Source organism: Grammomys surdaster, unplaced genomic scaffold (assembly GCF_004785775.1).
Source record: "Grammomys surdaster isolate TR1022 unplaced genomic scaffold, NIH_TR_1.0 187, whole genome shotgun sequence".
Taxonomy (NCBI): domain Eukaryota; kingdom Metazoa; phylum Chordata; class Mammalia; order Rodentia; family Muridae; genus Grammomys; species Grammomys surdaster.
The window spans coordinates 1602395-1622085 of record NW_021604632.1 but is presented as its reverse complement, the minus strand read 5'-3'; the positions used below and the strand labels follow the sequence as shown (position 1 = coordinate 1622085).

General features: G+C 41.1%; 1 protein-coding gene across 1 annotated transcript in view; it reads left to right on the top strand.

Annotated features, from left to right (window-relative positions):
• Vat1l (vesicle amine transport 1 like) overlaps nt 1-19691 on the top strand; it is a 163530-nt gene that overhangs the window by 16880 nt on the left and 126959 nt on the right. The window contains exons 2-3 of the mRNA XM_028768486.1: nt 9734-9863; nt 16507-16722. Coding sequence (XP_028624319.1) covers nt 9734-9863; nt 16507-16722 — 346 coding nt within the window. The remainder of the gene's footprint in view (nt 1-9733; nt 9864-16506; nt 16723-19691) is intronic.

Genomic DNA, 19691 nt, shown 5'->3' with positions numbered 1-19691 from the left:
CTCTCTCTCTCTCTCTCTCTCTCTCTCTCTCTCTCTCTCTCTCTCTCTGCATCTCTCTGCATCTCTCAAACCATAATTACTCAGTACAAGATATAAAGCCTTCTCCCTTTATCTTGACTAAGAACTGCTAAGAGGACAGGAGTTTTCATGGACTCAGAAACCTCTGTGTGAGTACATCAGAAACCAACCTTTCCTCTGCCCAAACTAACTTCCCTCGCAATGATTGCGTTGTGCTCAGGGTGCCGAATGCAGAGGTTCAGTCTTTGTAACTGGGAATTCTGAGTACTTACTGTCAGAATGCATGAAAATCTCAGTTTTAGTCTGTTTCCCAGTGAACTTGACCTGTGATGCCCTCTTTGTGTTATGAGAAAGGTGGCGGAAGAAACAGCTCACACTTATGGAGCAGTTGCTGTGTGAGACCTGTTCTGTATAACAAGTATTGTTGACATTAGATCCTTACCAACACCATGATCAGTGGAATGCCCAATGCCCAAGACCTAATCCCCAAGGAAGCCAAGCTATCTACTCATGTAGATGAGAGAAAATTAAAGTGAAGGATTTAAATACATCTTTGTGGATGGCAGAGGATCTCTGAATTACTTCCTTACTAAAACCTTCTGGGTGTCAGTGTTTTGACCCTCTAGCTACCTTCTATCTCATCACATCCCTAGTGGCCAACAAGCGCTCTGCTTCTATGTTCTATAGAAGTACTCACCTCATCATACTGTAGTGAACTTTCAGGAATTTTTTCCTATAAGGATTTCGAGTGTGTTAATTTTGGGTTTCCAAGACCTAGCATACTACTTGGGAAACATCAGGTGTTCAGGGTGCTGAATGCAGAGGTTCAGTCTTTGTAACTGGGAATGCTGAGTAATATCTTCCAAAAGAAGTAGAGAGGTTCTGGGTTCAAACAACCCCATCTTTGTATTATGAACCTCAATGTGCCCCCATTTTGTTCTTTATAAAATTGGGACAATATCATCTCTTAGCATTATTATGGGCATTATATACAGTAAATGATACTATATGTATAAGCCACTTAACCTTGGATACAATAAGCGCCTTATAACTGGTCTATCATATTCATTAGCCATGAATCAGTTGACTTTCTCATTGAGTTCCATCTTCAGAGAAGTCCATTAGAAAGAACCCCATCCCTTCTTGAACATCCCTCTGCATGGGAAGGGCTGGCACTACTTATCATGGCAGTGCCTTGTAACCGTTATGGCAGTGGGGAGTGCCTGGCACATTTGTCACTTTCATACCACTCTGACCACAGTCTCTGACAAAAATTCTTTTGACTCTCATTTTTGAAGTGTTTCAATTCAACATGGCAAGGAAGGCAAGGCAGCTTAGTTCATGGTTCAGTGAGCATGAAATAGGCTGTTCACATTGAAACAAACCAGGAAACAGAGAGAATGAGGACCTGTCCCTATTTACTTACTTCTGTCCTATATCTTAGAAGTCCCACAGACTTCCAATTAGCAGGATTAGCTAGGAAGCAAACATTTAAAACTGTTGCTGTAGATATTTAAATCAGCTATATCTGATCTGGCTTTTCTTAATCAGCCACCATGTTCCTAACTAGCCAGTAGTCTGAGCTGAGTGGTGGTGTATTTTCACCGCCGCTCGGCTCAGACTGCTGGCTCAGCCAGAGACACCAGCCCTCCCAACCATGAGATGCCACCAGAATGGAAGATGGCTCCGCCAATCTTCTACGCTGTCTCTGAAAGGTTGGGCTGTGCCCAGACCATCCCACTATCCACGTGGGCCCAGTAGGAAATGAGACTCTAATGCTTAAATATTAATCAAAGGCTTTATATGTTTTGTAATGCTCAATAACAATATGCTCATACAATTAGAGGTGTTTCCCAATTAGCTAACCTAAATATAAGTTGTTACCCAGGACTACTCTCCATACCCGCATGGCTCTTCATCCTCCTACATCTCTGCCCTCTCCCCCTCACCTTGCTCCTCCTCTTTCTTTTCCTCTTCTCCTCCTTACTCCTCCCACATTAGCTCCTCCTACATGACTCCATGGGGGCACATTTTAAATTCAATCTATAACACTTAAACTAAAGACTCTCTGATCTGGGGCAGAACATTCATGCTTACAGAGAGAAAAGACTTGAAGGAGTATTGTCATGTATCCAAAGATACAGAATCTGGGTTACTCAGCCATGCTACAGTGGAAGAGGGCACTGACTGCTACCAACCACAGGCAAAGTGATCTCAATATCTTCACTGAATACTCGCGGAACAGGAGCTCAAGGTGTCTTGAAGCTATTTCATAAAATCAGAAAAAAGCATGAGTTGAGGTTCTTTCAGATACAGTTTTTATTTTACATTTCCATCACAAACTCTCTTGTTGGCTTTTTATAAATATCATTAGCAGGGATGTGACAACCAATCTAATATATATTTTTTTTATCAGCAATTTGGACATAGATAGTAATGGCTTGCTGACAACCTGATCAGAGAACAGACATTCATGAAGGCAAGCCAAGGTTTTGGATCAAAGAATTGGGATCCAAGAAAGAGACAGACAAATTAAACAAATGAAGCTAATCTAATAAGATTTCATCTAACAAGGCTAAATATAATCTTCTGGACCAAGGTCATAAACCTCCCCTGTTCTGGGAGATTTTTATGGGTATCTAATGACCATCTATCAATCCTTACCCTATCTCATTCCAACAAGGACATGAAGTATTAGCTCAGAAAGATGTGTTGATGATTCTCCAAGCATTTTCCAATGTGCCTGGTAGCACAGCTTGGAAACTTGACCTGCTAAGTCAGAGGTAGGGACCAACAATCTACCTTAACAAGCTTTCATGGGGATTCTAATACACAATAAAATTTTCAATCCAGGGCTGGGAAGAGAGCTCAGTTGATAAGGTGTTTGTCACATAAGCATGAGGACCTGGATTTGAGCCCTACTCCCTATATAAGGAACCAGGCAAATCCCTGATGCTTGCTAATGAGCCATCCTAGCTGCATAGTGAGTCTCAGTAGCAGAGAAAAAAATACTGTCTCAAAAAATAAGTAGACAACTCCTGAGGGTATACCAAGATTGACTACTCATCTCTGGTCACAAGAGACTTATATACCATATACACATGCACCATGACATATATTTGCACCTTCAAACACAGGTGCATTTGTAAATAACTGTAAAAAATTTATAAGATTTAAGTATATTTAAGATTTCTAAGGCTCAGAAGTTGAGATAAGATGAAGTGGAGCTTTAAGACAAACCCACAAATCAACGCCGGGGAGATGGCTCAGTAGATAAACACCTGCACCAGCAGGAGGACCTGAGTTTGAATCCCCAGCACCCATATAAACCCAGAAAGGTAGAAAAGTCCTCATGTAATGTCAGCACATGCAGAAAACAATACAAGAGATCTCTAAGGTAGGTGGGCTAGCCATCTAGTGGAGTTGTTGAGCTCCAGGTTCAATGAGAAGACCCTGTCGCAGTAGAAAGTAAACTAGGAAATTACATGATACCGGCTTTGGGCCTCTTTATGCATATGCTCACACATATATAAGCATATTTGCATGTATGCAAAGCATACACACACACACACACACACACACACACACACACACACACACACACTTCCTCCTAGAAAGGAAATAAATGCTACAGGATATGCAAACCACCAATGGAAGGGGAAGAGAAAAGTAAAGAAACAAATAACAACAATAACAACAAAAGCCCAGTTTATACACTATCCCAGGCCTCAAAAACTAAAACATTCTGTATTATTATAACTGAAGGGGAAACAATTGCATCTTATATATACAATATAGCAAGTCTACATTGTAGCCAGTGATCATAGTATTCAACAATAGTCCTTCTATAATAAGACACTGATTTCCGAAGGTGATTTCTTTAGTGATCTGCCTCTTAACTGTACTGATGGCAGAACAAGCTTTGTTGTTTCTGATGAGAAAACAATCTGCATATTGGGTGGAGATTTTGTGCTCTGTGTCCATGTAAATGTAGGGTCAGGAAGTGTTTTCACTGTGGTAGTCTTCGCTTAATGACATAACGTTGTTTGGACCCCATGCTCAGGAATGAGGTTACTGAATCTGGGAAAAGAATGGGCTGGCAAAAGCCCTAAAATCCCTTCGTGTCAATCCTTCTAATTTGGAAAACGAATACACCATGACTGGGCTGACTGGTTCATCATTGACTTAGTGATATCTTTTAAGGAATACCAGTCTTAGCAACTTGTATCTTTGATAAGATTTTTAACATGAAACCTTAGCCTTTTAAAAAGTCGCATATTCCAAAATGACAAGAGATGAGAGTGCAAAAACAGTCTCCTGTGGTTTGTAAATAACAAGATATTGATTTAGTGGTTAAAACCCCAGCTCAGAAGTCACAGAAAAAGGATGTGCATGCTTATTTGGGTCCTGTGATATGGCCTTGGATGAAATACTAGATTCCCACATGGTCTCACTTTCCTTTTGTACAGGGAGATTAAAACGGTCCCTACCTCAGTACTCACAGGTAGGGTCTTCATTATGGGAGCAGTGCTTTTTGATGCTGGACACACGACGTGGTCACAGTGTGTGACATCTCTTACTACCTCTCCAGAAACTTAGGTGACATGCTTCACTAAAGAAAAAAAATTATAGAGACCAAGGAAGGCTAGCTCCTATGATGAGTCCATATCTTTATCATGGCCAGGGTGTCTCTCCCTACCTCTCTGGGCATTAATTCTAATATCATTTTAAGTAGAAACCGCAGGATAAGGGCCATCAGGAGAACAGCATGAGAGCTGGGGAGAACCCTGTGATGGTCCGCAGTGCACAGAGTGGAGTGAAGGGTCTAGAACCTACATACTTACACATCCTTTCACAGAAATTTTCTCTTCGTCTTCTAGCCTCTGAATCTGAGAGCCTTGAGTTTTGTACATTTGGTTGATCTTGCATTTCACACTGTCTTGGGCAATAAAATAAAGAAGGAGTCCGAGAGCCTTTGTTATGTCTCAGCGCTGCCATATGCTACACACGGAGCCTTTGGCAGCTCCGTTTTACCATGTGAGTCTTAGCGTGTATATCTATTGGGTGAGCGATCTGATACTTGGGTATTTTATGTTTTCTGGAACTGTTATAGAGATTAAAGAGACTTATATGAAAATGTATTGCTATGCCAGGTAAATGGAAGGCAATATTATTTAAAAGGAATGTCCCCAGATGCCTCCATATTTCCTATTATGACATTAGAACCCTCCTCTTATGATTACACTTCTTCAGGATACCTTCTTCACACTACTGTCTTCAGTCCTTTAGGATACTATGCAGTAATAGCCCGTTATACCTGATTTCTGACTAGCAACTTAGTGTGGGAGGAAAAACAATGGTCTACATATATAATGTATATTACATAGAAATACATTTAATATTTATATATAGTTAACAGATAACATATTTGATTATGTTCATTATAATTTCATATTAACATATATTTCAATATTATGCTATATATTAAATATGTTAATGTTAAATATATTATATATTAAATATATATTAAAATTTTACCAGCGTTTTATATAGGATTATATCAGAAGATTAGAAAGTTCTTTCAACCGCTATTCTGCAATGACATCACATGCTTGAAAGCTGTACTATACAGCATAATTGAGAGATATGAAGAGGCCCTGGCACATGCTTGTGCATCCACACACTCTACGGTGCCTTCCAGGTCATGATGGACCATACACCCTCAAACTGAGAGCCAAAATAAATTGTTCTTCCCTTAAGAAAAACATTCAGTAAGAGAGCGTGTAGAGATCACTACCACCCCAGTCCCCATGGTCCCCTGGGTGATTATATCTAGTCCTTAATAACGCCCCCGCATGAGTGTCCAGGGATAACTCAGGTTATCTCTGAGAGTCCTGGAAATAGTAATTATGAAGCTGTGTGGCTTATTTGGCCCCTGTTTTGTTTTGCTTTTGTGGTCATGGAAAATAAAAGCACCCAAAGCCAATGGCTTTTATTTTCATAGTTCTAAACAGCATTGCTTTGTCTGAAAAAATAATGTTTCAATGGGTGGTTGATGATAGTACTTGCTTCGTGTGTAGTTTTTGGTTTTATGAGACCAACACCACACAGGGGATTTAAGTAAAGATATTCCAGTAGGAAGATGCATGAATAACAAGGAACTCAGAAGCCAGGATGCATGGCAGGACATCAAGTTGTTCTCTTCAGAATGGTCCCACTTCCCTACTTTTAGGAAGCAACTGTTTGTTGGGGTGATGAATTTGCTCATATTAAAAATGGCTCCTGGGACTGGAGGTAGTTAAGAACTCTGTCTGCTCTTCTAGAGGACCCAGGTTTGATTCCCATGACCCATATGATAGCTCATAACCAACTGTAACTATAGTCCTAGGGGATTCAACACTGTCTTTTGGCCTCCATGGGCATCAGACATGCAAGTGAAGCTGGATCAGTGGTTAAGATAGTATCCTGCTCTTGTAGGGCACCGCCATTTAATTCCTAGCACCCACATCAGGTGGCTCACAACTGCTTAAAATTCCAACATCAGGGAGTTCCGATACCTCCAGACTCGTTCACCAGTTGCCTGCTACATACGAGCATACTCAAATGCAGACACAAACACGTACACATTAATTAAGAATATAATAAAACTGTTTCCTTAGAAAAAGAGTACTTCCTGCCTGGATTGTGAATGGCCACTCTTCCCATATTGGATGCCCTTCAGCACACTCAGCAGCTGACGAATGGGAAGACAAGGAGTTACAGATGTTGCCCTTAAACATGCCACATCACCCAGCATGGTGGGTGGAAAAGTTTCCATAAAGCAGGAGCATATTCAGGAGGCTGGGGAAATGGCTCAGAGGATAAGAGCATTTCTTCTACCAGCTCAAGAACTTGAGTTCAAATCCATGTAAAAACCTAGGCATGGCATCACATGTGCCTGTGACCTACCTCAGCACTGAGGGAGAAGGAAAAGGAGAATCACTGGGGCTTGCTGGCTGCCAGCCTAGATTAGAATTCAGAGAGAGACTTTGATTCAAGGATATAAGAGTGTCGTGGAGGTGGCCACCCAGTGTTCTCAGGCCTCCATGTAGGCATATACACATATACAAACACTATACACACACACACTCTCTCACACACACACACTTACACACACACACACACCACATGCATGCATAGTGTACTGTATTCTGTAAGGACTCAAGTTTCTATTAAGCTTGACGTCAAATTCGTCCATGCTTTTTGAAGATAATACTGACTTAGTCTGTGTCTCTGGTTTTTTTCCTTTGGAAATGGGTACCACAATTCATTGCTCATGTCAATGCCACTGAGTTTAAAATAATAAAATGTACTCAGAACAGTCCCAACCACAAATCAGACACGTCACAAACTTGAACTGCATCCATTTCAAGAGGATGTGGATGATGCAATGGATAAACGCAGTCCACAGAGGGCAGGTCACCTCTTCTGTACTGAAATAGATACTTGCTTCCAGGGAACAGTGGCGTTTCACATAACCCGATGGAATCACTGGATAGTTTACCGTAAGAAGTCTGTCTTGGCCCTTCTGAGAGTTCAGTAGCTTGGATCTCAGCTCAGTCACCACACCCATTTCATGAGGAAGGGACTCCAGGGGCAGCTGTGTTCTCAGACTGGCTGAGTGATTATTTTCTGGCATTTCTCTATCAGGGTCTTGGAAAACCCGTAAGTTATCGCACAAAGGGAAACAGTGAGCTGAACTGTGCGTGGGGTGAGGTGAAGTGCTTGATTTGAGACAGAAATTCTTTTTTCTGTTCTACAGGGACACTTTGGACAATGGATCTTTTCACAGACGTGAAGTTGATACAGAGCTGATATTGTCCTGTGTCAGCTCTGAAATGTTTTTTTTTTAGCACATTCCCTCTTTTATTTTAAAAAAGAGGGGTGGGGCTTCCTAAAATGTGCACATACTTCTTGCCTTCTTAACTAAAGATCTGTGCTCTGAGCCACGGTGTCCTGAGAACTGGTTCCACGTTCCAGGGCTTCATCCTTCATTAATTTTTACAACAAGCCTATGAAATGGGTGCTGCCCAATCCTTGCCTTGCAGATGAGGAAACTGAGGACAGAGAAGCCAAGTTATTGATTTATTCAAGGTTCTGTAGTTAGAAGTAGTAAACTTGAACTCCATCTCCCCAGCCCCTTAAGAAACAGAACTTATTGCTGGATAACATTTGGTTTAAAAAATGACAGGAATGGTTATCAACCATCAAAGTAGGAAATTCGAATGTCCATTTCAAAAGCATTTCCATTATACTGGAGTTTGAAAAGGAATTAGTCTTCAAACCAGAAGCATAAATTTTAACATATCCGTGACAATTCCTTTGTTCTGCAGATGTCATTTGAGTATCTGCTCTATGGTGTGACTGTGAGACCATTGTATGCCAGGTACTATGGAAACAAATATGTTTCATGAGGGATACAGATGCCCTCCAAAGGGCCCCTTATAAGATCTACATCATCTGAGCCGAGATGGGAACTCAGCTCACTCATGAACAGGAGAACCTCAAGAAAATATTGACTTTTCAACCCGTCCTTCAAGGAAGTCATCCTCTTTGACTTCCTCTGTCCTGTGTGAATGAGACCAATGCATGAGAGTGGGGGACACAGGTAGAATTCAATGGTTTTTTTTTTTTTTTTTTGGCTTCAAAGAGGCCTCACTGCTCTCATAATAGATCAAGCTGTTTTGCTTGACCAGGTGCTAACGGACCTTGGGTTGTTGCACACAACAGTTTGTTTTCTCAGATGGGGGCTGATGAAAAGGAGAAGCTCGTAAGAACCATATCCCTTGATAAAAGATATCTTTTTCAATGAGATGTGTTCTTCCGTGCGGTTAGCAAATAAAGTTAAATGCAGCTCTAAGAATAGATCTAAAACACAAAGCTATTGGGTACGTTGATGGCATCCGTGAAATTGAGCATGTGATTTCCTATGGCGATGGCTTAGACATAATCTTCATAACTGTCTCATTTTAAAAGTAATGAATTAACAGAAAATACCCTGTAACTTCTCTCATGCAGATATGACTTAGGTTCTATATTCTCAGATCCCTGGGGCCATATTTAAATGTCCCTTCTTTGAGCTACCTTCTTCCTGTTGGAAATACTGCAGTCTTTCAATGGTTCCCCTTCATCATTGTGGATGCTGCACAGTGCTGGCAAAAATATGTGTGGTGATTGAGGAGAGATGGTTGGCTGTCTTGATCCCTTTAAATTACGTGTCTTTTCTCTTTTTGTCTCATGGATAAACTGGTAGCCATTGCGTCTGGCTGTTTACCATGTGTCTGCTTCCAACCACTCCCTAGTATGTTTTTTTTTTTTTAAACCTTTGATTAAGTGCTGGAATGCCTAATGACCAATCTAGTCAATATGTGTTTTCAGGCTAAGAGCGAACAGACTCTGAGGGAGGATAAAGGGCTGAATCAGAGTATGAGCTGCAACTCTCTTCACTGCCAGGAAAGCATTACTTATCCTCACAGAGATAATTGAATTTTGTTTTATTGCTGATATCTAGCTAAGTGGCATTACTATTAGGGACACTTTGGCAAGAAGGAAATCTTTTACAAAAGGAAGGAGAGGAAAGGAGGGGGGTAGGGGGAAGGCAGGGGAAGGGAAGAAAATGCAGAGCAGTGTTTTGAGTGGATCTCATTTTGAATATCTTTATGCTTGCTCTTCACAGTGGCTTGAACTTCATTGACCTGATGGTGAGACAGGGAAACATTGACAACCCTCCCAAGACACCCTTGGTGCCAGGATTCGAATGTTCTGGGATTGTTGAAGCTCTGGGGGACAGCGTAAAAGGATACGAGGTAAAGTTTCAAGTCTGACTTCAACAGTCATAATCCTCTAGAGCCTGGGAGGCAGGAAAACTGTGAAAACATATTTCAGATATTGGCAGCCATGTTTTATTTTGTAATTTTGTTATTTCGTAATATTCACCATGTTTGCAATGATAGGACTTTCCAAAAACATCTCATGGCTTTATTTGTTGCTTATTTCTTATTTTTGTTTTAAATATGTTGTCTTGGTTGCTCTTGGCAATAGTTTGGGGAAGTAGGCTCGACAAGTGTTGCTCTATTCTTTCTTCATAATTACTTAATGTGGCTATTAAGAGTATTTAATAGTAGCTAAGTGCACATCCTCTTGCCCCAGCTACAGGTACCATTTCCCACCATCCAACCAACTACAAAACACAAAAGTAAGGGGAGTTACTTGTTTTATAATGTGGTTCCTTAAAGTATTTACTTAGTTGATACCTTTTAAGTTATCATGTATACATTCTGAACTATTTTAGGAATGGATAGAGCAGGACTTTAAATTACAAAAAATTACCTTAAGTCAAATAATCTCCCCCTATTAATAGGATAGAATCGGTGCTAAATTAATGGCTTAGGAAGAGGGCAACAAGTAAGTGGTTTAATCCATTATTCTGATTTCATACACATATGAAATTCTCTATAATAAAACATTTAATTTTGAAAAAACAGATGCATGCATGACTTTTCCTACAAACTAAATACAATTTTGTTTATAAAAACTGAAACACTGACTCTGGCCAGATGGCTACTGGATAAGGGTGCTCGTCACCAAGCCTGATGACTTTTGTTTAATCCCCACAACATACCTGTTTGTAGGAGAGAACTACACATTATCCTCTTACTTCCACACGAGTGTTATTGTGCACACACACACACACACACACACACAATGTAATAAAAATCTAATGAAACACCTCAGCAGCATCAGCTGTATAAAAATTGCAAGTTGAGAATCTGAAAACTCACTACAAATCAAATTCAAGGGCTCTCACTCATAACTGAGATCTCAGCAGGGAGGCTGGGTGACTGACATTTGAGAACTCATCATAACCAGCTTTATAGAGAAGTCATCTTTTCTCTAATCACACAGGATGCCCCACACACACACACATACCCACATACACACATGCTCAATAAAGGTTTTTACTATTCCCTCAGGTTCACAAGGTGCAGTAATTCTCTGTGAGGTTAAAAGGGAGAAATCGGATCCCAGATTCAAGTCACCAAAGCCATTTGATACTTCCTACAGTCTCATGGCTTTTATCCATATTCCCAGCCTCACCCACAATGCTACAAAAAGGCATGCAAATGAGAAAATAAAGGTGACCCCTGCAATATCCAATGCCAGAGCTCTCTCCAACTTGACCTTTAGCCTGCAGTTCATCCTCTCCCCAGCTGGAACTTCACTCTACCTGAAAATACCAATGTGCCAAATTCATGGTGATGAGTGCCCAGAAGCCTCATCCCATTTAGAGACGTGTCTGTCAAAGATTTCCAAATAATATAGAAGAAGAAAAGCCCAGAAAAGAAGAAGAGGAAGAGGAAGAGGAAGAGGAAGAGGAGGAGGAGGAGGAGGAGGAGGAGGAGGAGGAAGAGGAAGAGGAAGAGGAAGAGGAAGAGGAAGAAGAAGAAGAAGAAGAAGAAGAAGAAGAAGAAGAAGAAGAAGGGCCTTTGATCTTTAAATACAACTTTACTTTCTCTGTCCCTAGTAGATATTTTCACCAAGGCACACCTCTCTCCCTGGAAGTGCTGCATCTACATGGATCTGTTTGTTCTTCACTCTCCCACGTGGCCCCAAAGGAAAATCTCAGTCTGCTCGCTCTGTTAGCCATGAGCATTGAATAAATATCAGTTACCAGAAGTGTTGTCAGTCTTGATTTAGAGGAATAATTTAACATTCTCAATTAGATGCATTCATTCTTCAAATATACCTTATCTTCTGGTTAGCCCTGGCTTGACAGTAATATCAAGCCTTCATGTCAGTCCCTCTCCTCTGCCAGTGATTTTCAGCTGTGCATATTTTTAAAGGTTCCCCGCATGTTTCTATACAGAGTGTGATATGAGAGAACGCCAACATTAATACACTCCATGTGATTTTGACTTAAGAGTCTTAATGCTGGAGATGAAATCCCATGCAGCAACATGGTCCGTGGCATTCTTGGTGTGATCCGTAGCAAAGGCATAAAAAGTTGCTGCCAGAGGCCATCAGTAAAGGACTACTGTGGGCTCATGGCCTCAGGACTGATTTTAGTTTTCTTACTAGAATCAACTAATCGGATAAATAGGCAGATGTATTTCACATATATGTATTTGTATGTGTGTCAATCCTATTGCCTAGTCATGTTTGCAATTGTGAGAATGAAATAAATGCATAGATAGGCTGATGTTGAGCAAGAGCCCTGAGAGTGGTCATACACTTCCACTGTGAAGCGTACGGAGACACTCAATTCATTTCCTTCTATGTGGACGTTAGAGACCATTAGCTACTCTGGGGTACCAAGTATGTGTCTCCGTTTTCACAATTACATGAAGAAATTGTTAGGCTCACTTCGTGATCTGGTCCAAATGCTTACATTGAAAACAACACTTAACAGAGTCGCTGCCAGTGGGGTGGCCTTTCTTTTCTCTCTCAGTTTGATCACTGGGCATCCATTCCTTTCTGCCTCATGCAGTGGAGAAGGTCTGTGCTTACCAGTGTGTCACTGACATGCAGATGGCAGAACCAGGTTATTCTTTGTAAAACAGGTACATGTGTTGCTCTTTTCTTGGTTTCCATGCACTGTGCTACATACACTGGACCTATATTACTTCATGAGTACTGTGTCCATTTCAGAGATGAGGAAAGTGCCTTGTACTGGCTGGTTTTGTGTGTCAACTTGACACAAGCTGGAGTTATCATAGAGAAAGGAGCCTCCCTTGAGGAAATGCCTCCATGAGATCCAGCTGTAAAGCATTTTCTCAATTAGCAATCAAGGGTCAGAGGGCCCATTGTGTGTGATGCCAGCCCTGGGCTGATAGTCCTGGGTTCTATAAGAAAGGAAGACTCCTGCTTCCCCTGAAACAAGTCAGTAACATCCCTCCATGGCCTCTGCATCAGCTCCTGCTTCCTGACCTGCTTGACTTCCAGTCCTGGTTTCCTTTGGTGATGAACAGCAATGTGGAAGTGTAAGCTGAATAAACTCTTTCCTCCCCAACTTGTTTCTTGGTCATGATGTTTTGTGCAGGCATAGAAATCTTGACTAAAAGATGCTTTAAACAGTCAGTTTCAGTACAGCATCCGAGATGTTCCTGTTGAGTGTGTTCTCATCATACAACAGTATGTTTTCTTCATAGCACTTTACCTCAAGTACAATGGATTACTTATTTGTGTCTAGAGTTAAAGTACCAGGGTGCCAATCATGATGCTGCTCTAGCTCCTCGACCTTTGACAGTGATTTGATATTTCCTTTGCTTCCTTTAAATGAAGATACTACTGGTCATTCATTTGGATACAAGGGCTATGATGGAACCCATCTAACGGAGTTGCTTCTATTGTTGGATAAGGTTAGAAAGCAAACACTGAGATACTTAACAAAAAAAAAAAAAACCAGTAGAATCAATTATAAGAAAAGTATGTAAAAACTGAACCATTTCTTTAGGAAAGCCATTAATTCTTGGGAGTTGACATTGACCATAGCAAATCTGTTACATTTGAAAGCTGAAATATAAAGAGCTAATGTTTCAAATCCCCAAATGTTTTCACTTATCCAGCACTTGATGACTCATAGAAACTGTTAGTGTTTCTTCTGCTGTTCCCATTTATCTTTAATAATGATGTGCTACTTAAAAAATAAAAGACTTTGTCATTTCAAAAAGATTGCTCTTTTCCTCCCCTTTTCACGGTGTTGGGATAGGCCAGCTATGGATAGGAGTACAGCGGCTACCCGTGCCTTCGTGGGGTTCACCAAGGCTTGCATGCATCAAACCACATGAAGCCTTTAGGAAAACACCTTCGTGTGCCACACACCCAGTAAACATAGCTCATCACTGTTCCCATCCAGTGCTGCTCTCCTGTTTTACCCAAAGCCTGATTTCTCTTGTTCTGTTCATGCCTGTGTGTTTATATGGATCTCTCTTCTACCAACTTGTATGTCCACTAGGATCAATAATCCTGGGATCTGGTTGGACACAAACACAGTGAACTAAATGGGTAGGGAGTCTATCTAGGTATGAAAAAACAAATAAATGAATGTTCCGAACTCCTAGTCCTGTGGTCAGTGCTCAAGGGAGTTTTGGCAGAATTTTAACCAGCCTTCCTTATCTGATTCTCTTGTCGCCAAAATAAAGTGGTTAGACAACATCTGAGTCAGAAGGTACCTTGACACTGGCAATGTATGATATGTCACTCAAGTCAGGGTGGGAAGAGAATTATAGAACTTGGATTCCATGGTCTTTGGAAGACTTTATTACATTGGCTACAAAGGATCAAAAGTGTCTTGGAAATGGAAGGTAGACATGAATATCTTTGGAGATGCTAGGTTTGGTGTCATGGGAAGGAAACTTTAATATCCATCAGATTCTAATTCCAAAAATATCCCCCCAAAAATATGAACAAAAATATGTTTATGTTTAAACTTGAAATCTAAAATATGTCCATCAAAGTGGAGAACTTCTTCTATCCAGTATTCGTTGAGTCTGGGAGTACTTACATATTGAGAGAAGAAGGAAAAAGAAGGCAAGTTTGAGCCAGAGCCAGAGCCACAGATAAGTTTGATCAAGGACATTTCACCATCTAGACCATAGAAGAGTCAGAGACAGGAGAACCTGCTTGTGTCTAAGCCAAATCTCCAGAGAAAAAGGAAAGATGCAAGTATCAGATACTCCTCTGTGCCCAGCCATCAGATCACTGTGGTGATTAATTGTTCTCTCAGAGCAAGTAGACCTGCTCCACATTGTTCCTATTCCTGGTAAGCCTACCAGGGTTTGGTGACTCAGATTTCTCTCCTGAACTGAGCTAACCCAGCCCCTGCAGAGATGCATTGATTCTGGGACAGAGATGTGAAGAACACTATAAATGTGGTTCCCACCTCTATAGTTCCCAGGACATATCTAACTGAGATCCTCTTAACCCGGGTCTGATAGGTGCCAGGGTACATAGGTAAGTCTTTATAAACACTGTGAAGTTCACAGACTGAGGTTATAGCCACCTTATCCTCAGTACACAGAGCTGTCTGGTCTTAGGAAGCAGACTACTGTGGAATCTCTTAGACCATATCAACCCCTCTCCTACAGGAAAACATGATCTTTACTCTTTTGGAACAATGTCTGAAACGCCCCCATTCTCATGCCATCAGCCTAAGGGCTTATTTTCTACTAAGATATTCCTTCCAGATTGAATTACCTCCCAAGCCCTGCCACTCAAAGTATTTGCCACCTGCAGTTTTTCAGAGAATGTGAACAATTGAACAGCGTGAATTGTAATTCATTCACCATTCTATCATCTGTTCTTGGAATCTAAGACTGAGAAGGAGCTTAAATAAACAATCATGCCAGGAGAGCATTGCGATGTCATGAAAAGATATATGACGGACAGCTCTTTGCCTATGTGACCTCAGGGCAGAGATACAATGTACCCTCACTTTCAACATGTGCATAGTGAGGCTTACACCCCCAGAAAGCTGTCATGGAGACTAAATATCTGATGTAATGTGAAAATTAGAGTTTGGCATGTAGTATATAATTATTTTTGTTCAGTGTATGTTTTCTTTCTGTTATAATCTAATGTGCAAATAGAACAGCCTCTTGGGAAGAGAGATTCCAAGCCAGAGTGTAAGTCCAGGGGCGCTTACATGTGAGGGCTAATCAAAACCTTAAAGAAAGGGCACATAGTGCAGGCAGATGGCAGTTTGGGAAGGAGAGAGGAAGAACTGTATCATCCTTCTACTTCATTAAATCTACCAATACAGCTCAGCCTCTGCTCACACCTAGTCAGTCTTCGGGATTCTAGTGACAGAAGACAAAAGTACAGCTCAGTTAATAGGATGCTTATCTAACATGCACGAGGTACTGATTTGAAGTCCTCAGCCACTACATAAAGCCAGACCTTCTGGTGCATGCCTAGAATCCCACTTCTTGGAAGGTAGAGGGAGGAAGATCAGAGCTCAAGGTCATCCTCAGCCATATAGAAAGTTTTAGGCCATTCTAGAGTACATGAGGTGATTTGAGAAGGAAGAAAAATAAGGGAGAAGGAGGAGGAGGAAGAAGAAAGGGAGGAGGAAAAGAGTTATTCCAGTAACAGAATGAGTTTCCCCACATTTGTGGCTGCGAGAGGAAACAATAGCAGGGAACATGGGGAGGTAGCTTTAGATCTCCAGATCCAGAGATCCAGAACTCTCAATGGCTCAGTAAGTAATCATTTATAGCAGCTTACTTGAGTTTTTACTGCAAATGTATAGAAAAGAGTTCATTTCATCAAAAACCAAATGTGAAAATCATAATGATTTCTACAGAGCTCACAGTGTACATGTATTGGGAGAAATCTTTATGTGCATTATGGAAGAGAAACGCAGTGTGAGTTATGTACCATGGACAGCTCCCGATGTGTCTGGTCCTTGTCCTCAGAATCCCATTAAACTTTGTATCCTTTTATTCCCAGATTGGAGACCGTGTCATGGCATTTGTCAACTACAATGCCTGGGCTGAGGTGGTCTGCACTCCAGTGGAGTTTGTCTACAAGATCCCAGATGACATGAGTTTCTCTGAGGCTGCTGCCTTCCCCATGAACTTCGTCACTGCATACACGATGCTCTTTGAGATTGCCAACCTCCGCGAAGGGATGTCTGTGCTCGTGCACTCAGCCGGTGGTGGCGTGGTAAGTTTGCTGCTTGTGGTTCTGTTTCTTTAAGGTCATGATGGTACCAATGGAGTTGAAATTGACAATGCAGTTCTTATGTGAGTTCCAGTCATTGGTAGGATTGATCTACAATAGTGGTAGCATGGATTACTGCAGTGGGGGTTAGGTTACATCTCAGAGATGGTCTATCTGGGGCTTACGGTGGTCTCATAACGTCATGTGAGGACACAGCAGTCTCAGGCATGGCTTTTGTAGAGAGACACTGATAATGTATTACTGCATTGAACATTACAAGATACCTACTCATTTCACCTCCTACCAATACCACCTAAAATGCCAAGATAGTGAATAATACCCTTTTCAATTAACTGCAGCATTTGACATGATTCTTGTAGTAACATTCTAATGTACTTGTGCTCTGGTATATTTTGTGAAATGGGAAAAATGAGGACAGAGAATGACCAGTCACAATGAGAATTGCACATGATCCTTAGGTCACCCAGGAGAGTATCAAACATGGGGGTATTCTATGTGCAATCTCACAGAAGTATCTTGCCAAGTGGGGCAATGAAGGAAATCAAAATTTTCTGCTCTGTAGTTCAGAAATGGTGGGGTTTTTTCCTTCTGTGGTTTCAATCTGTCTTGGTGTTTATGTCCAATGCATACTGTATGTCTTCATGTGGACAAGTACTAGGCTTGTTTTGTTCTACTGAGGTTTGGCTGGAACTTTCATTTTTCTGAGAGTAGGCAGTATTACTAACCCAACAAATATTCATTAAGCACACGCCATGCTCTAGAATCTATGGATACGTAGATTCAAAAGAGAAGGTACAATCTAAAGGAATTTGAAAAGTTTCTAAAGTTGTGAGTCTGTTTGGTGGCCTCTGAGATGAAATCATATGATTGAATCTATCTCAGATATTTTAATTGTTGTATTGTTAATATTGATTTAAAATAAAAGCCCTGGCTTTTTTCAATTACCAGAGCTTTCTGAAGTATAAAGCAAATTCTCTCTCTCTCTCTCTCTCTCTCTCTCTCTCTCTCTCTCTCTCTCTGTGTGTGTGTGTGTGTGTGTGTGTGTGTGTGTGTGTGTGTTAGAGAGAGACTCAGAGACAGAGGTTAACACTGGGTCATCAAGTGTCTTCCTCAGTCATTCTTCACCTAATTTTTTAAAACAAAGTCTGTCACTGAACCTGATGCTCCCAATTGTCCTAGGTTGGCTGGATAGCAAGCCCCAGGGATCCTTCCATCTATACCTTCCTTGGACTGGGATTACAGGAACCATCACAGATGCTAAAGACGGAACCCAGATCCTCATGCTTGCATAGCAAGCACCTTACCAGAGTAGTTTTCCCATCCCATGAATGTCATTTCTACATTTCCTCACATGTAGAATGTCATTTCTACAGCCTCACATCCAAAGGCAAGGGGTGCGAAATTTCAGGACATTTTAAGAATAGATCTTTAATCTCACTCACAAATTTACTGGTATCTTCTGGCCACTAGTAAAGATGGAATAAAACTAAATGCCCCCTAAAAATCAGATGGATTTCCATTCCAGCAATCTGCTAAGAGCAAGCAGGCCATTTAGAAAGCTGGCATTTATGGTCTCAATGTGTTCTGCATACAAAGTGTGGGGATGTTTTCATGTTGCCAGCAGAAGCACCCATCTGTATGGTGATGCTGGCTTCAGTCCTGGAAAGGGCTATATGATGGTTCATTACACTCACTTGACAATTTTGATTGGCTCTGGGATCAACTAAAATGCCAGCTCCTGGCCATTACCAGGACTTTCTTGATCAGACTATTTTAATCAGGAAGGCCACCCTAAATACGGGCAGCATCTTCCAAGAGCAACCAAGATGAAAAAAGACATGGAAGATGCACCTTGATTTTTGCCTTCTTGCCTGTACTCCTGATGGGAAGTCCATCTATCTTATTGCTACAACAGTCTTTCAATGATAGTAGAACCAATTTCTTACGCTTCCAATGTCGACTAAAGATGATTAGCTCTCCAGGAATCTTTAAGGCCTTCATATTAGGACTGTTGAGATGCCCAGTCTCAAGGACTGAGCATTCCCCCTGTGGTCTCTGATTTAGTTCCTCTCTCCAGGTTCCTGCCTTGAGTTCCTGCCACAACTTCCCTTAACGGTGAACTGTTACCTGGAATTGTAATCCAAATGAACCTCTTCTTACCATGCTGCTTTTGATTAGGATGTTTTGTCACAGCAACAGAAAGCAAACTAGAACGTCCCATTTGTATAGAACAGCACTGATTTTTCCCCCTCTTTCTTTTCACAATGAGAGCAAATAGACACATACCAAGAGTACATTGCTTGCATTCAAAAAGAAATTCTTGAGAACTCACCATAATTTTTACTCTACCTCATTCTGTAACTGCAGATATTACCAACAATAACTAAGATGAGAAAGAGGTGGAGAGATTAGAGAAAAGGGACATTAGGAGAAGTAAAACGAGTTAATGGGTACAACACAGGCTGGGCTGTGTTAAAGCTTTGTGTGAGACAGACAACAGTTTCCTGTGTTGGTTTCATAATAGCTTGTTGAAAAGAAGGGAAATGGTCATTGATGTAAGAAAGCTATGCTCATTTGATGGAACCAAACCCATTAGCCAGAGAAATGTGGCTGGAGACTATGTGGCTGGTTTTCTGTGATTTCTCATAAAGAATGTATGTGGGAAAGCCATGAGAATCTTCTCTAGAGCTGCTTCAGCACATACTGTATTTCCTCAAACTCTCCTTACGCTGTGCTACCAAGACTATCTAATAGCATTCAAGTAAAATAAAATTCAGTGAGAGTTAACATGTAAGAACCAAGATGTTGTATGGCTTTATCTTTGGAAAAATTTAAAGGTATGGTTGGGCCTCCTATCTCTCCAAAGGGGGGCCTCTTAAAGGACATTTCTCCCAAACCAAATTGACAGGCATAGTGATGAGATCCAAGGTCACCATTAAAAAAAAAGAGTG